General features: G+C 53.1%; 1 protein-coding gene across 20 annotated transcripts in view; it reads right to left on the minus strand.

Annotated features, from left to right (window-relative positions):
• The window catches only part of HDAC4 (histone deacetylase 4), a 298215-nt gene that overhangs the window by 81072 nt on the left and 199465 nt on the right, over nt 1–17678 (minus strand). For 18 of the 20 annotated variants that reach the window (XR_004176678.1, XM_031651660.1, XM_031651650.1 and 15 more), the window contains 4 exons: nt 15304–15435; nt 10363–10475; nt 5005–5121; nt 4722–4920 (listed from right to left, as the gene is read on the minus strand). Coding sequence is in view for 19 of the 20 variants with exons in the window: in XM_031651660.1 (XP_031507520.1) it covers nt 4722–4920; nt 5005–5121; nt 10363–10475; nt 15304–15435 (561 nt within the window). In the remaining variant the exon portion in view is untranslated. The remainder of the gene's footprint in view (nt 1–4721; nt 4921–5004; nt 5122–10362; nt 10476–15303; nt 15436–17678) is intronic. The other 2 variants (XM_031651658.1, XM_031651649.1) reach the window with 1 other exon arrangement.

Here is a 17678-nt window from a genome sequence, read left to right on the forward strand (position 1 = left end):
GGGGGCACCCTGGAATGCACCCAGCCAACCAGGGTCTAAGTTTTAGCACACCCTGCTCAGCAATACCCAAACTAATGAGTGAGTTTGCAAACGCATCACTCAGACACACCCCACCAGGTATGGGGATTTAAGAAAAAAGAAGGCGAAAGACTGGGTTGCTCTCAAGTTCCAGACCCAGATTTGAAGAGTTGGTCTTCACACACTGGGAATCTGTTTAAGCGATGAATTCACATGAGATGAACAATTCAGGGTGCCTGAGTCCTTAAAAGTCCATCTGGTGTATTTCCATTGCTTTTTTTCTGTGAAATTCTTTAAAATCCTTCCATTGAGAAGTACACCAAGCAAGAGTTAGATCCGACTCACCGTTTGTAATCCTGGCCGCCCAAGGAATAATCTGCATGCTCTGGACCCACTTGGACCAATCAGCGTCTGTCTGAGCTTCTGGGGATGGAGCTGAGGCCAGGCCAGGGCTGAGGACCACAGCCTCGCGTGCCAGTTATGGGACATGAACCACTGCCAGCTGTGCTCAAGCCCTTCCTGGGACTCGCTGTTTTCGGGGGAAATCAGGTCTAAACGGTAGCACGCAATTGCTAACAAAGAAGCCAGGGGCACCCTCGACTCAGCGTGTGACCACGGGACAGTGGATGTCCACTGCCAGTTCAGGAAGGCAGTAGCCTTAAGACGCTGGTGGCATGCTCTGAGTGTGTGGCCAGGATACTAGAAAGATCTGTGACAAGGTCACCTCCAGCAGGCACACACATCTCCCCCTACCTGGGCCCTTCCCTCTCCACCTGCAGGCTCCTACTGAGATCTCAGCTCTGATGCCACTTCTCTGGGAAACCTTCCCTAGGCCCACCTGTGGCACAGCCCTGGTCTCCAGCCTTCTCCTCCACATGCTGCACTACCAAGATCCTCCTGGGTCTCTTGGGTCCTGACAGCAGGTTACACGGTTACACAGTTCTCAAAGTCCTGCTTCTCAGCCACACGGGCACCACAGAGGACTTAGCTGGGCTGCCCAGGCAATGATCATGCCCACAGTTTTGTGTCCAACTAAAGCAGCAGCATAGGGCTCTGCACACTCTCCTCACCCAGGAATGGGCTCCTGAGCTCCACTCCCCGCCTCAGCTGGTTATGCAGAGACTAACCTCCGAGAATATACCAGCCACTCTGCAAAGATCTGAGTCCACAGTGACCATGGGAGCAGCACATAAACAGGGATATAGAAGAGGCACGCCAAGCCTGTGACTGGCAAGCAGCTGCCTGGAGCGGTGTGGAAAGGGGCTGACTGGAGGTACGTGGCATGTAGGAGGCAGCTCCGGGAGACCCTGGACCATGGCTCACCCCTCTGGTTTCCACTGGTGACCTCACCCACAGAGGCCTCTGTTTCAAAGCATTTGTGACTGGAGGGCTGTTCTAGCTTTGATATCCTATTCACCTATGCACCATGATTACCCGCGAGAAGGTGGGTCTGTCTGTGGGCCAGGAAAACACAGGCACTGCTGTCCAGAGACCAACTCAAGCAGGAGTTCATCAACAACTGCAGGAAAGGGCAGAACACGGAGACGAAGATGCAGCGTGGTCCAGGGAAGGAGCAACAAGGCAGGGCTGGGGCAGGGCTGGAGGCCTGGGACGAGGGGGCAGATGAACCATGCCTGATGGAGAAAAGGGCCCTGGGAAAGAGCCTTGGCTCTGGGGGCTGGCTGCGGCCTGGTCCAGCACTGAGCTGGCTGGCCTGGCTGCTGTGCCGGACTAGGGAAGAGAAACGAGGCTTGTAGAACAAGGCTGGAGTTCCTGCTCCCAAGCTGGGACTTCACTCCAGGCCAGTGCCACCCTGCCAGGACCCTCTGTGACAATGAGAACACTCGCAGGCACCTGCGGCCATGCACTGGATGTGGTGCACATGTGACTGAGAAACTGAATTCTAATTCTTTTTTTTTTTTTTTTTTTTGAGATGGAGTCTCGCTCTGTCACCCAGGCTGGAGTGCAGTGGCGTGATCTTGGCTCACTGCAACCTCTGCCTCCCGGGTTCAGGCCATTTTCCTACCTCAGCCTCCGGTGTAGCTGGGACTTACAGGCACCTGCCACCACGCCCGGGTTTTTTTTTTTTTTTTTTAAATTTTTAGTAGAGACAGAGTTTCACCGTGTTAGCCAGGATGGTCTTGATCTCCTGACCCTTGTGATCCGCCCGCCTCCGCCTCCCAAATTCCTGGAATTATAGGCGTGAGCCACCGCGCCCGGCCAACTGAATTCTACTCTGACTTTCTATTGGCCAACTGAATTCTAACTCTGACTTTCTACTGGCAGCTCCCCGTGGCTGGTGGCTCCTGACCTGGCCAGTACTGCTCTAGACGGCATGGGGGCCTCCAGGCCTTCAAGGAGAGTCTGGTGGCTGCAGAAGGACAGACTGGAGGGGCAGAAACCTGTGCAGGAGGCTTCTTCCCACAAGAGGATGGGGCAATCCCAGCGGGTTCCAAATGAGGGCCTTACTCATGGCAGGGCTAGGGGAGGGTCCTGAGGCACTGAGGACAGACGGGGCCGGCTGGGGCAGTGAGAGAGTATGGGAGGTGGCAGGTTAAGAAGAACAAAGCAACGACGCCAACACCTGCAGAGGCATATGAGTGCACAGCCCGCTTCCCCTCATCGGGCGCACGGGGGCAGACCATGAGTGTCCCCGCTTCCCAGATGGGAAAACAAGGCGCACAGAGCACAAGTGGCTTCCCAGGGTCACGGAGCAGGAGGAAGCTGGGACAGAGGCAGCTGTGTGGCTGCACTACGCTGCACACGTGACACTGGCTCGGAGGCTCCCAGCCAGGGGGTTTGCAGGATGAGCCGCTGGCAACCTGGGGAGGCCATGCAGGAGGAAGGGGCTTGCAGTTTTGGAGGTGGCGGCATGGGACTGGAGGGGCTTGCTGGGCACAGGTGTAAAGCAAAGCCAGAGCAAGCTGGGCAGCCATGCATGGGCCCCCTGGCACTACAGAGCCTGGGGAGGGCACCGTGGGCAGGTCCCCATGCCAATGAGCAAGCTGCACCTGGGAGGAAAAGAGGACTGACTGTACACAGGGAAGAAGCAATGCCGGGTTCAGCACGTTTCTCAGAGAGGTGAGATCCATGCAAACTCAATATTCAGGTTCTATCAAAAAGGCTGTTTTCCAAACATCTGATACACAAGATTACGCATGTTACTTAATCGTGCATCATAAACTGATTTAGAGAAGGAAAGAAGATGAGTGACAAACAGAAACATCTCTGACGAAGTGAATCCCAGGAATCCTGAAGGATCAGGCATATTTTACGTTTTTAAAAGATACGAGAGAGGAACTCAGGTGTCCTTCCCTACCCACCCTCGTGCTAGCTGCTCTACAGCATCTAAGAGACTCAGACGCAGTCTCAGATACATTCCTCCAGAGAGATCCCCGTGCCTGCCACTGTGGCCGGAGCTCAGAGAGGCACTGTGAGGGCTGCCCCCTCCCTCGTCACACCACGGGCTCCTTTGTTCTACAGAGGCAGGGACACGAATTCAAGCTTCTGGAGAAACAAACAGAAAGGGGCTCAGACACAAAACAAAGATTGCCCCATGTGGCTTCTGGGCAAAGGAGGAATAAGAAAGAATCCTCTCTGTCTAAACAGAGACACATGGGCAGCGCAAAACAAGAAAACACCAAAATCCACCAGACTAGTCAAGCCAGAGGCCCAAGCCCACCCAAGCCAGCCCCCAGTCCCACGCATCCTGCAGCACAGCCTCCTACAACATGCCACACCCGAGTTTTCACCAAGTTCCCTGCCAGAGTTTCACAGGGGCAGCTCTGAGGGTATTTCAGCTTTTCATTGGCAACAACAGATTTCCAGGAAGCCAAACCCAAAGCTATGAAGATGTATAATCATGACCCGCATGGCAAGGGGGTAGGTAGAGGCTCCCTCGTTTATTTATTTATTTGTTTCTTTGTTTATTTATTTATTTATTTTTGAGACGGAGTCTCGCTCTGTCGCCCAGGCTGGAGTGCAGTGGCACCATCTTGGCTCACTGCAACCTCTGCCTTCCGGTTTCAAGCAATTCTCCTGCCTCAGACTCCCGAGTAGCTGGGATTACAGGTGTGCACCACCACGCCCGGCTAATTTTTGTATTTTTAGTAGAGACAGGGTTTCACCATGTTAGTCAGCTGGTCTTGAACTCCTGACCTCAGGTGATCCACCTGCCTCGGCCTCCCAAACTGCTGGGGTTACAGGTGTGAGTCACCACGCCCGGCCGGTGCTCCCTCATTTCTGAAGTTATACTTTCACATTGCTGTTGCTATGTAATTTCATAAGGAAGTTCCCATTTTTCTCTAAATCGTATTTTTCTAAATGTAACCACACCCCCAGACAGTGCACATTTGTAAAAGTTCTGCTAACATCAACTGACCACAAGAGTCAGTTCTGGGCTTCCAGTGCTGGCTCAGCTTGGTCCAGACAGAAACCCAAACTGCAAGAGCCAGTGGCCTCTCCCAAAAGGTGAGAAAGGGAAGTGACTTCCGCTTCCACTCCATCTACCTGACTCTGGGAGTGAGGCGTGGATTTTCACTGCAGTCACGGCAGCTACATTACGTGAGGGGGATGTGAGTTTGGGAACTGTGGGGGTGGGACAGGCGTGCCTTCGTCTCCTCCAAAGGCAGGGGAGGGCCGGGCACCGTCCAGAGCACGGGTAGCCTCAGAGCCTGGCTGCACCCAGGCCCAACTGTGCTCACCTGTGACGAGGGGCGCTTGTGCCGGCGGCTGCTCCAGTAAGACCATGTGCTGCAGAAGAGGGCTGTGCGCTGCCCCTCCGTCCCGCTCCAAGGGCGAGGTGCTCAGGTAGGGAGTGAGGTGGGTGCCGGGGAAAAGGGAGAGCCGCTGCTGGAGGGCGGGAAGGGTGAGTCTCTCGGCATCCTGCTGGCCCGCCGTGCCCTGGAAAGCACAGCCAGCGATGCTGGGGTGGAAGGGCCCATCACCGCCACCCCATGCCGCACGGACCCACGGGGGCTGACTTACAGCAGCAGGGCCGGTGGCAGGCAGGCCCAGCGTGATGTTGGGCAGGGACGGCGACGTGTAGAGGGGAAGTGGAGCGGCCGAGCCTTCTCGCGCCACAAGTCTGTGCGCCAAACTCGTCTGGGGACAGAACACATGATGACTGTCACAGTCTGTTATGGCCAAACATCAGCAATATACACCAAGAAAAACAACGATGAAAACACCTGTGGCAGCCTGCACTGAATTCTGATATATGAGTGCAAACATACATGTAGCAAATGATACAGCAACGAGAGCATGAGATTTCAACACGCACCACAACATGAAAGCCCAATGCACGGCTCCAGTTTCCTCCCCGCGATACGAGTTCTTCTGTCACCTTGTCCAGCATCATCGTGTTGATTTCAATTCAGTGTGATTATTTACCACAGACTAGTCAGAAGGAAATCTAGGATAATACAGTTTGCAATGCCGTTTTGCAGTTTCTAGGATAATACACTTTACAATGCCTTTTTGTAGTTGGCGTTGGCCATGTCTTTCCAGACAACAAGAAAAGCAGAAACCAAAAAGGAAATAAAATTTAATTGTACATTGAAAAATAACTATAAGGGTATGATTGGATTGTTACACAAAGGATAAATGCTTGAGAGGATGGGCACCCCACACTCTGCATGACGTGACAACTACGCATTGCAGGCCTGTATCAAAACATCTCACGTACCCCATAAATACATACATTATGTACCCACACAAATTAAAAATAAAAAGAAAATCATAAAACAAGTGCTTCTATGAAAGGCAGGCAATGATGACAACAATACTAACCACGTATGAGGCAGGTGAGGGTCAGCACAGAGCGCTTGCGAATCAAACAACTAACAGTGAGAAAAGCATGCGGTGAAGACCAGTGACGGCAGAGCTCAGGAAGCGGAAGACGTTCAGGAAAACACATTATGGTCATCTGGAAACGTATTTTGAAACCCAAAAAATTGGCAAACATTTTTGAAAAATGATAATACCACCTTGGCCTAGAGGAACCGCAAACGCTGTTGAGAGCGCTGCAAATCACTTAGTGGCATCCTTTCTGCAGGACAATATGGCAGTCTATGGCAAACGCCTTCAAAATCAGTCTAACCTTTGATCCTAGAGCTCCACTCTTGGGATGCAACGTTAAGAAATAAGGAGAAGGCCTGATGCCAATGAAGCCTCGGCTGTGGGGCTGAGCACCCAGCAGGCAGGGCAGAGCAATGTGGCTTCCCCAGCACCTCGGTGTTAACAGAACGGAGGGGCATTGCACATCAGGACACTCTGGGGGTTAGGAACAATCTTGGGTGATTACTTGGACACTTGTTTATGATACATTAAGTTAGAAAAACAGGTTATAGGTCATGTAACTTTTAAAGAATGGGCTTGGATAAAGCAAACATAAGCCAGGAGTACAGATTAGAAGGCCACACAGGAAGGGTCAGCAGCAACAGTCTCCAAGAACTTGAACTACTGTGATACTTAACATCTTTTTGCTTGTAGAATCAATGTGTTTTGCTAAAAAGGACAATAGTTTATCACCACTATATCCCCTACACAGTAGCTACTCAAGGAATGTCTGCTGAATGAATGGGCAAACAGAGAATGAATAAATGTTGTAATCACGCTAGTTAGTGGGGTTTGGCAGATAGAAATCCCCTTGCCAGAAACTAACATTAACAATGAATAAACAGATTCCATTATACTCTCTACCTCCACGACAGCAACTTTTTTAGCTCCCCCAGATGAATAAGAAAATGCGATGTTTGTCTTTCTGTCCCTGGCTTAGTTCACTTAACATGAACGCCTCTAGTTCCATCTGTGTTGCTGCAAATGTCAGGATTCCATCCTTTTTGATGGCTGCATAGTACTCCACTGTGTACAGCACCACATTTTCTCTGACTGTTCATCCACTGAAGGACACTGAGGTTGATTCTGCCTCTTGCCTATTGTGGAAGATTTATGACTAAGGCCTCAAAAGCACAGGCAACAAAAACGAAAACAGACAACCGGGACTCTGCTCAACTAAAAAGCTTCTGCACAGCAAAGGAAAAAAATCACCAGAGTGAAGAGACGACCTGCGGAAGGGGGAAACGTGCAAGTTATTCATCCGACAAGGGAAGAGTATCCAGAATATGCAGGGAACTCCAGCAACTCACCAGCAAAACCCAAAGCAGCCCATATAAAAGTGGGCAAAGGATCTGAAGAGATATTTTCCAAAAGACACATGAGTGGCCCGTGGGGACATGAAGAAACACTTCTCCTGATAAACACTTACACTCAGGCTGTTCCTACAGAACAGAAAGTCCAGCCTTCTCACTTAGGAGCAAATTCACAGCGCACCTCGCCCCAGAGGAAACCCTGCAACTCACTTTAGATTTGCTCACACATTACACTGTGTAAGTAATGATTAAAGAGCTACCGAGAAAAACATTTTTCCTAGACAATTTTTTTTTTGTCAAAAGTTAAAGAATTATCAGTAAGTTATGCTGTAGAGAAAATGCTTGTGATTTCCAGGAAAGCACAACTGTGCTTGTGTTATTATCATTTGGGAACAAAATAAGGAGACGTTCTAATGTTTGCAAAGTTTCTATTTCCTTTGTAAGCAAGGTTTTTTTTTTGTTTGTTTGTTTGTTTGTTTGTTTGTAAGCCCATTTCTGGAACTAAAGGAGCCTTCTGAGAATTTGTTCCTTGGAGATGCTGACTGGTCCACTTGAGAAATCGCAGGGCGCTCTGCCATCTTCTGTCTCGGGGCCGAGCCCTGCGGGAGGCTGGAGCCCCCTGGACCTCACCTTAGGATGTGTTCAGAGGCAAAGTCCGCGGGCCTGAAGTCAGAGCATCGAGGCACGCATGTAAATAACAGCAGCAGCAGCCACAGAGGAGCTGTCCCTTTAAGTACCTGGATGACACACTGGGCTTCCCTGGCCCTGTAGAGGAGGAGGTGCCCGGCACACTGGGGCTTCCGTGGCCCTGGAAAGGAGGAGATGCCTGGCACACTGGGCTTCCGTGGCCCTGGAAAGGAGGAGGTGCCCGGCACACTGGGCTTCCCTGGCCCTGGAAAGGAGGAGATGCCTGGCACACTGGGCTTCCCTGGCCCTGGAAAGGAGGAGGTGCCCAGCACACTGGGCTTCCGTGGCCCTGGAAAGGAGGAGGTGCCCGGCACACTGGGCTTCCGTGGCCCTGGAAAGGAGGAGGTGCCTGGCACACTGGGGCTTCCCTGGGTCCGGGGGGCCTTCAAGGTACAGTAGTGTTTCTGGGGGCCTCAGGGTGAACAGAAAAGGCAGTGCCGAGAGCCAGGCTGGCAGGCCCCTGCTCCCGCCATGCCCCCATCCACTCAAGATGCCCCTTCTGATGGGCAGGCTCACTAGCCTCTGCACCAGGTGGGAATGGAGAACCAGCCCCTGGCTGTGAAGCTCGGGCATTCTCAGAGACCTGTCCAACTCTAGCGATGCTGAAACCCAGAAAGGGCGCCTGGGTGTGGCCCAACATGCAAAGGCTGCCCCTGCCCCTCTAATGAACATCTGATGCGGGACATGGACAATGGCACCTCTCGGCATTTCCTGCAACTCCTTCTACACGGTCTATTAATTTCCAGTAGTTTCATTTACATATCACGATTTGTAAAAATTAACACAGAACTGGAATGACGCAGACCCACCCAAACAAGGTTCTGTTCCAATAGTAACTACCATGTACGCAAGTGCCCCATTTTAAATAAAAACCTGTATCTAGGACCACAATTAACAAGATGCAACCAGTGTTAACCTCACAGGGCAGGAAGTAATTTCTAGGTTGCATTATAAGGCTTATTACTGGTAGACCTCAGCTATGACCACAGCCATACAGAGGACTGTTAAAACTTCTAATCATCTAAATAAGTACTGAAGCTGGCAGGCTGAAGACAGGTAATAAAAGAAATCGATGTATGAAGTAAAAAGAATAAGAGAAAATGGGGATTAAGCAGCCTGCAGGCAAAGTGCAAAATTCGTTCCTAGCAGTAATTCTAGTCTCTAAAAATGTTTATACATAAACGGTCTTGAAATTTGAAATGAAAATGTTAAACACTCATGCCTCTGTATCCCAGCTAAGATTTGCCAGTCCTCTGGAAGGGCAGGATTCATTTCTAAATATTTAAGAAGGAAAGTCAATAACTATATTTAATAAATTACAGCCTTCTGTAAGTTGGAGAGAATTCAGAAGGAACCTCCCACTCAGTAGACTGTGCCCCGTGAAGCAGACAGCATTTCCAGCTCAACTCATCAGAAAACTCTGCCAAAGTGTCCCCCTCCCACCCTGCCCCATGGTCAGGTTGACCCAGGCCCAGGGCACCACTCAGCCCACAGACTGCCTCTCTCTGCCTCTCTCTTCTCCCCTGTGCTCTGGAGGTGGCCTCTCCTCCTCAGTGGGGCATTGTGTGGAGTGAGGGGCGGGTCCTTGCTGCCTGCCTGGCTCCGTCCCTGGGCCTGGCACAAGGCGCTCCAGACACGTGTGGGATAAAGACAGAGGGCGCAAAGGAGCTCAAGATACACGGAGTGAGGTCCTGGGACCTGCTGTCCTGGAAAACCTCTGGGTGTGGTCAGGGCGTGACTCTGTCAGCCTGGGCACCACTCCTCCCCGCCTTGCCGCTCAGCTCCTGCGTCTCTGACATCCTTCCCACCCGGGGACTCCAGGCGTCCCCTGACTCCTCTAGCTTGCCAACGTGCTTCCCAGAACCACTTGGGGTCTGATGAAGGCAGGGGATCAGGGGTGCTGAGCTCTGCGGTCTGAGATGCCTGGTTCCCATGATGCCTGGAAAAGCTCCCCGCTCTGTGGCTTTGGCCGGCCCTGCCGTGCTGACCATGAGTGACGCTCCAGTCGACCCTGACACATGGTTTGTTGGCCAACATTGCGTTGTGTATTTCTCAATACGAAATAAAAAATTTTAAGTCTCACTTAGCAACTATGCCCACGTGCCCATGGCCTCTCAGCCACCCTCAGACACTGGCGACTACAGTGAGCCGGGCAGTAGGGTCCTGTCTACCTAGAGCACCTGCCACGTGTGGGCTTGTGCTGCGACACCATCTAGGGACATCTGCTCTGGAAGAGGTCAGGAGAAAGGACCAGGCTCAGGGCTGTCCCCGACGTGCCTGGAATGAGTGTGTTCATAATGCAAGGAGATGTCTGTGATGAGAGGAAGGCAGGAGGGTTAAGCAACCTCCAACTGCGTCCTTTTCAGGATGGTTCATAGGCCACTTTCCCTCACCCCAAACTGGAAGGTGAAGAGTGAAGGGCAAGTGCAAAGTGGGATCATTTCGAGCCCATCTGTCCCGAGTCCGACTCTCTCCATGGGACACAGGACAAATGCTTGGCACTGACCTCCGCCGGGATGCTGGGGACGGCGGGCGTGATGCCGTTCTCTGCGCTGACGCTCCCGGAGCTGTTGTTGGGTGAGCTGGGTCCGGAGCCTGGGGCGCTGCTGCACGCGGAATCTGCAGAGGCAGAAATACCCTGGTGAGTGTTACTCCACGTGGAGGGAGGGCCACGCGGAGGGAGGGACGCGCTGACCTGTGGCCCGAATGCCCGGTGCCTTCCACGGACCCGCTTGTTAGCTTGCGACAGGCAGAGGTCCCAACAAAAAGAACATGGCCATGGTTTCAAAAAAGAAAGTATGATGCTGATTTCTGATTTTCCAGTTTGGCCACTGACTTCACTTTTTCTAGGACATGCACGTTACCAATTTTATACCTCGTTTGATTTTCAAGACCATTTTACACACCAAAAAGATAAATCCTTAAACACTTATTAGTAACCTAACAACAGAAGACCAGGAAATGCAGAAGCTAAGTGACTTTGAAAAGCAAAAGGTCAGCTTTCCTGTGCTCACTATAAAAAGCTTCGTTCAAAATAAAGCAACCTACCATTAGTGTTGACTCTGGGCTGAATCCTCTCATTTTCCCTACATAGCAGCCAGCATCCAGGGGAAAATATAGCCAGTGTCTCCTGAGATCTATCAGTGCTACTGAAAAACACACGCTCAGACAGTCTTAGAGGATCTTTAACCATCTGCGTGGCTTGACCCTGGTTAATGAGACCAGATTCCGCTCTGACTGAATGTGACTTCCAAAAGGAGCCACGTCCAATCCAAAGATCCCTTCACCTCTGAAGGGGCCTGCTGTTATTTCGGGCACACACACCCACCGTGGGAGGCCACTACAGCTCTTGATATTCATGCAAGGATTTGTTTGGCTTGTCATATGATGTTTAGTTTAATGGCATTTTAACAATGGCATCATCTGGTTAAACCTTTCCAAAGAAAACACAACGTGACCTATTTGCCTCGAGAACTCCAGGCGTCTGCTGTCCAGCAATGACTCCGGGTGCTCCGAATCTCGCCCCAACCCATACGCGCAGCGCATACAGGTCAGAAGGAAGGGGCATGGTGGGGGTCGTGGAGGGGAGGTTAACGGACATTTTCCCCAAGTAGCCCCTCAAAGGAGCCGTCCCCAGCAAAGCCTCCTCCACGGTCTGCTTGCTGCCCGGGTCCTCCTGGAGCCCACGAGGATGCAGGTGCCCACTCATGCTGACTCACATGGTATCCACGCCTGCTGGAGGTGGTGACTCTGCAAATATAGCCCTGAGCCACAGTGAGGATGAGGAGGAGGGTGGGGGGACAGGAAAAGACACCCACTGCTCCCCCAACCTGGCAGACCTGATTCCAAACATAGCTCATCCATCTCTCAGTCACTGTTTGAGGAAGGTGCCATTATGACCCTGTTTCACAGAAGAGGAGATTGAGGCACGGAGCAGTGACATCACTTGTCCCAGGCCACAAGGCTTGAGGGAGCCGTCAAGGGCGTCTGCATACCAGAGTTAACCCAGCTAGACGGTGAAGGTGCGCCTCCTCTGTTGACCATGCTGCCCACCCAGGAACACACTGGGTACATCTTGCCCTTGACAGCAGGGCAGTCTAAACCTCTCCAGGGCAAACCACTATGTCCACCCAGAAGCCCTACACCAGCTGCTCCCCATGGCTCCTGGAGCTCAAATGAGTGTGGGGTCAGCTCACGGTCCCGGGCACTGAGCATGAATACAGGACCGGGTCCCGACCCTGTCCCCTCCTCTTTCTCTCCCTGGTCCTCCCACCCCCTCACTTCCACCAGACACTAACTCCAGAGGTAGGCCTCTCCGGCTGCCGAGGCCATGTTATTTGCACTGTGAGTGGGCATTCTGAGAATGCCAACCGGGCTGAGCCAGTGTTTGCATTTCACTCAAGAAAGCAGGACCCGCCTTCTCTAGTCCCCTCCAACTCTCCCACCTCTGCCCTACCTGAAGCCCATTATGGCCCGCCCTAGACCCCTGCTCTCTGATGTTAACCTGTCTCCAGCTACACACCAAGATCCAGCAGATCTTCCTTGAAATGGGCGCCTCCCAACTGTGTCATCAGATAAACACCCTCCCACATGTGCCTGGGGAGTCCGGACAACTTTTGGGGATGGTAAAAATTATACGTGTAACTTTCCACCCACTTTTAACTCAATGAGGTTAATTTTGTTTTTTTTTGCATTCTACTTCCCGAATAGGTCTAAGAAAATTCATATAAACGCATAATCTTCATAGTATTATTTAGATCAGCAAAACAGGAACACCACTGGAGGTGCACAAAATGCGTGTGGCTGAAATTGAGTGGAGGATGCAGGATGGGGCAGGAAGATGGTGAGAACTCAGTGGTGAGGAAGGCACAGAACACGGGCTGCGGGAAGGCGTGCAGGGTGAGAGAACTCAGCTCTGAGGATGGCGCAGAACACGGGCTGCGGGAAGGCGTGCAGGGTGAGCAGGATTCACTCTGGACAGAGTGCGTATGGGAATGCATTTTCTTCTTTGTGCTCTACAATAGACACCCATTTAATTAGTGACTGAGAAAAAGCAGAGTATCCACCTGGCTCTCTATCTGCCAAGAACCGCGACTGCCTCCACCGCTCCGTGTGGGACCACCCTGCCTAATACCTGTCTTCTGAAAATCGGCTCCACTCAGAGCAGCCTCCCCACGGTGGCAGCTCCCTGGTGCCAGTGCTGGCCAGGAGATGCACAACCCTCTGCCTCTCTCCCCAGCCCCACTCACCCGCCAAGTCCCAGTGAAAATGCCACCTTCTGCAGAGCTCTGCTGGCTCAGGGTGGCTTGTGCTGATCTCCTAGCCCCTAGGTCCCTCGGCATGGGCTCTCTCTATGCCACAGCTCAGCAATGATCACGCCCTGCCACGCATGGCTCCTGGGTGAGCTCAGCACTGATCACGCCCTGCCACGCATGACTCCTGGGTGAGCTCAGCACTGAACACGCCCTGCCACGCATGACTCCTGGTTGAGTTCAGCACTGAACACGCCCTGTCACTCCTTGACTCCTGGAGGTGAGGCTCAGCACTGGGTAAGCCTGTCACCGCGTGGCTCCTGGGTGAGGCTCCCAGCCACTGGTCACTTCCCTGTCACACACATGACTCTGGGGTGAGGTCAAGCACTGATCCGTCCTATCGCGCGCGGCTCCTGGGTGGTCAGCACTGATCCGGCCCCGCCGCGCCTGACTCCTGGGTGAGCTCAGCACTGATCACGCCCTGTCACATGACTCCTGGGTGAGCTCAGCACTGATCACGTCCTGTCGCGCCGGCCTCTGGGTGGGCTCAGCGCACGATGCGTCCTGTCCGCGCGCTGGCTCCTGGGTAGGCTCAGCGCTGATCCAGCCCTGCCCGCGCGCTGACTCCTGGGTGAGCTCAGCAGTGATCAGGCCCTGTCACTCACGGCTCCTGGACGGTCTCACATGTGATGTGCTGCTTGCTCAAATTAGATCACAAGCTCCTTCCAAGCAAGGACTCTGTCTCACTATTTTTGTGCCAAGCCCAGTGCTGACTCAAAAACAGTTCTCAGTAGTCACTGGGTGACAACAGGAACACCAGCTTTAACACTCAGAAGAAGCTTGCTGAAGACTCTGTCTCACCCACTGCACGCTTAAAACAAAAAACAAAATGCAACGGTTCACGGGTCCATGAGAGCTGGCCAAGCAAGGCACTGCTCACAGAAAAAAGGCTGCATTGGAGTTTGCAAGCTTTTAACTCACATGATTCCTCATTTGAACTGAATCTTCCCCAGTCAGTTAGACATAGTGAAACTTTAGATTATAACATTTCTTGATGGCTGTAGACAAGGTCTGTGTGTACTACAATGGCCAGAGAAAAGAAACCTACATCAGAAATGACAAATATGGAGTTCCCCCTGGGCATGAAGGTGTCAGATACTTTTTAATAGAAATCCACAAATATCCAGACCCAGACCCTTAGACTGGGGCTAAGAGCTCCTAAAGTAGACAGGGGACAGGGCACGAGAAACAGGCAGAGCCCTGTGTTTAGCAGGGAGGTCTGGCTCTCAGCTCACTGCAGAAGCAGAGTCCATGTGCAATGCCAACGCTCACAGCACAGGGCATGGCACCAGGAGCCCCCTCCCAGCCTTCCCTAGGCCAACAGCCTACTCAATGGAACTATGCCTTTCACAGACCAGCTACCATGAGCCTCGGCCTTCAAATCGAACGCTTTCTGTTGTGCAAACATGTCCACTGCCTCCCCTCTATCCAGGCTGTCCCCAAGCAGCCCCTTTATCCTGGTGCTGTGATTTCAGGAGCAGTGGGTGAGGGGGTGTCCCCTGGTGGTGGTTGGGGGTGGGTGGTCCTCTGGATGGGGATATGCCCTCGAGAGGGACGGCTGAGCCTTCAGGATGGGGCTCTGCCCAGTCTTGTCCTTCCGCGTGTCCACCACTAGGTGGGGCCAACCGCGACACGTCACGAGGGCCAAGCTGAAGCAACTTCACTCCTTGCTTCCCCCTCCTGCTCAGCGGATGGGTGCTCCGGTGTGGGAAGACGTTAACATGACCCGGTGGTTCAGACACTGCTCAGGGACAGCGGAGAGCAGGGCAGGGAACACGATTCAGCACTACTAGGATGGCATTGGTTAAGATCCACCTTCAGAGAAGCCTCAACTCAAGCTCCTGAACGGATCCTCCCGCAGTGCCAAGCTGGGGCACCCTCGTGTACCTGAGCCCAACTTGAACCAGCTCTGAGTCACTAACGCCGAGAGCGGGGCCTGGCTTAGACACGCTAGAGTCATCAAGCCTGGTCCCCTGGGCCTGGCACTTCCAGCGTCACGGGAACAGGACCACACTGGGGGTTGACAGCATCAGGCAGACACGTGAGTTTTCACAGGCTCCCGAGAGAAACCGCCTAGGGCAGGAAGGCCTGGTAGAGAGGGCAGTGGGGCAGGTGTACCTGCTCAGCTGACATACCTGTGACATCCAACGGACGCTTTTTTAGAGCAGTGACCACTGGCCCGTCTTTCCTGCGTAGCAGAGGGCTGCTCCGTCTTTCGGCCACTTTCTGCTTTAGCCTGGACCGTAATTTCAGATTCGGTTCAGAAGCTGCACGGAAAGGAGATGTCATTACAGCCAGGCAGATACCACTGGGCTCAAGGTTATCCTGTTGGTGGTTTTTTAAAAATATGCACTCTGGGGAATACATATTCGCTCAACACTGCCGTGTTGCTGCAGGGGATAGCGATGGGAACTCACGAAGCAGGGGATTCTAACCCCATTCATCAGTCCCAAATAATGAATAAAAGGTATCTGGTGCTTTGGATAAATTTCTGTGACCACAGCATTATGCAAGCGCTGGCAGTATCTTCACAGAATCAGGCCACGACTGCGGTTTCCAGCAGATGGGAAACAGGACTGACAAGCTGATTCTCTGGGCGTGGCGGGGGTTGCTGAGGTGTGAAGTCACTTAATGGCGATGTCTCGTAACTAATGCTCTTCTAGATAATACACCCCTATCTTTATAGCTGTGTTGCTCTAAAATCAGAGAAAGACCGACAAACAGGGATGTGACACCGGGCCCAGGGATGTGAGGATGGTGTCCACGTTGCACACTTTTTGCTCACCTGTGCATCGCCCCAGCTATGTCAGTGAGGCCTCCAGAGCGTGAGGCCGCTATCCCTACTCCCACCTGGTGAGGCTCAGCAAAGCCCATCCCAGCACCTGTGCCAGCTTCACCTCTCATCTGACCACAGGGTGAAGGTACTGGGCGTGGGTCGGTTTCTGTGAACACCTCTGCCTGTGCGGACAGAGCCATTTGCGAATCTGCATCTTCCAGCCCACGATGGTTCCCAAGTCATCTGCATCTGGAACCCAAACCCCTGGGGCAGGGCCTGCCTTGGGAAGCACCAGGGATCTAAAGGCAGCAACCGGAGGCAAAGAAATCCCCAAACCCACCCGGGAGAGGTTATTGGCTTTCAGAGTCCAGAACAGCGCCAAGAATGCTGCCGTGGAGACGTGTGTCACACAAGCCTTTGAGTTCTGAGGTTTTACTTGGCTACTTGCAAGGTTCTACCACTTGTAGATTTGCAAATTGGGAGATTTTACCTCTTTTTAAAGAATCAGCACTCCTGCTGTTCTTAATCTTTCTGGAACAGGAAGTGCACTGCTTCCGGAGCAACCAGGAATGAGAGGGAGTTTCTCCTGGAAGCAGGACTGATGTGGCTGGGCGACGGGGACCCGGCCCCATGTGACTTCACTCTTTGGGACACGCGGGCAGCCCAGGACCTTCCCACTCTGGAAAAGGCTTTGAGTCAGGGACAGTTTTTCTGCAGGTCTTAGAAGGATGTGGGAGAAGCAAGCTCCCTAAAACAGGCTTCCCAGAGAAACCAGAGGCGCTGTGAGCAGGTGCCAGACTCTGAGCCTCAGCCTGCTCTGCAGGGAGCGGGGCCTCTGTGCTGTGGCTCGGAGGACCTAGATGACGACAGACGATGGGTTCAGCCACAAGCCGGCCTCTCCATGGGTTACTGACCAGGGCACGCTCCTGTGCCTAACACAACCGACTGAGGCAAACGTAGATTCACATGTTCCACTTCTATTTCCACGCTGGGTTTCTTGCCATTATTCGAAAAACAAAACACAACAAAACAAGCCAAGCCAAAACACCCAGCTGATGACTAGGCAAGAAAACAGCACCTCCTCTCCCACCATCACATCTCCCCTGAAACCCACATGGGCTCTGCAGGGATTCCCCGGGCCAGGGACAGGAGCCGCTGATGGTGGGCAGGAGCCACTTCTGAAAGGCAGGGGCTGTGTGTGCCCACAGAAGGGCACAGGGTCCTGTGTCAAAGGCCTTCCTTGGTGGCTGCCCTGCCACGTGGAGTGGGACATGTGGCATCGGGAGGCAGGCATGACGTGGTCACTCCAGGCCACCATGGACTGGCTGGGCTACTGCAGCCCAGTGCACGGCCTCCCCCAGGCCCTGTGGGGTCACCACGCTGCTCCCAGGTCATCAGTCGGGCGGCAGATCCTCCGCAGCCCTGCCGGGCACTCCAGACTCCTTGTGCAAGAGACTCTCGAGGACAGCCCCATGGTGGCTGCCTCGCCCTACCCCTCCCCTCCCCTCCCCTTCCTCAGGCCTCTGCTCCACACCCCTCCCAAGGCTGCCCTGATCCCCCACAGCCCCACTGCCCCCATCACAGCCCCACTGCCCTGTTTTCCTCCCAGCTGCCTTCTCAGCACCTGAAATTCTTCTGTCCCCTCACCTGTTTATCCTCTGCCTCCCAGCCTGCACACCTGCCTGGCTTCCCTGATTCTAGCTGACTGCACGTCCCTGGTTGGCTCTGCCTGCA

This window comes from Papio anubis, chromosome 10 (genome assembly GCF_008728515.1).
Source record: "Papio anubis isolate 15944 chromosome 10, Panubis1.0, whole genome shotgun sequence".
In the NCBI taxonomy this organism is placed as follows: Eukaryota; Metazoa; Chordata; class Mammalia; order Primates; family Cercopithecidae; genus Papio; species Papio anubis.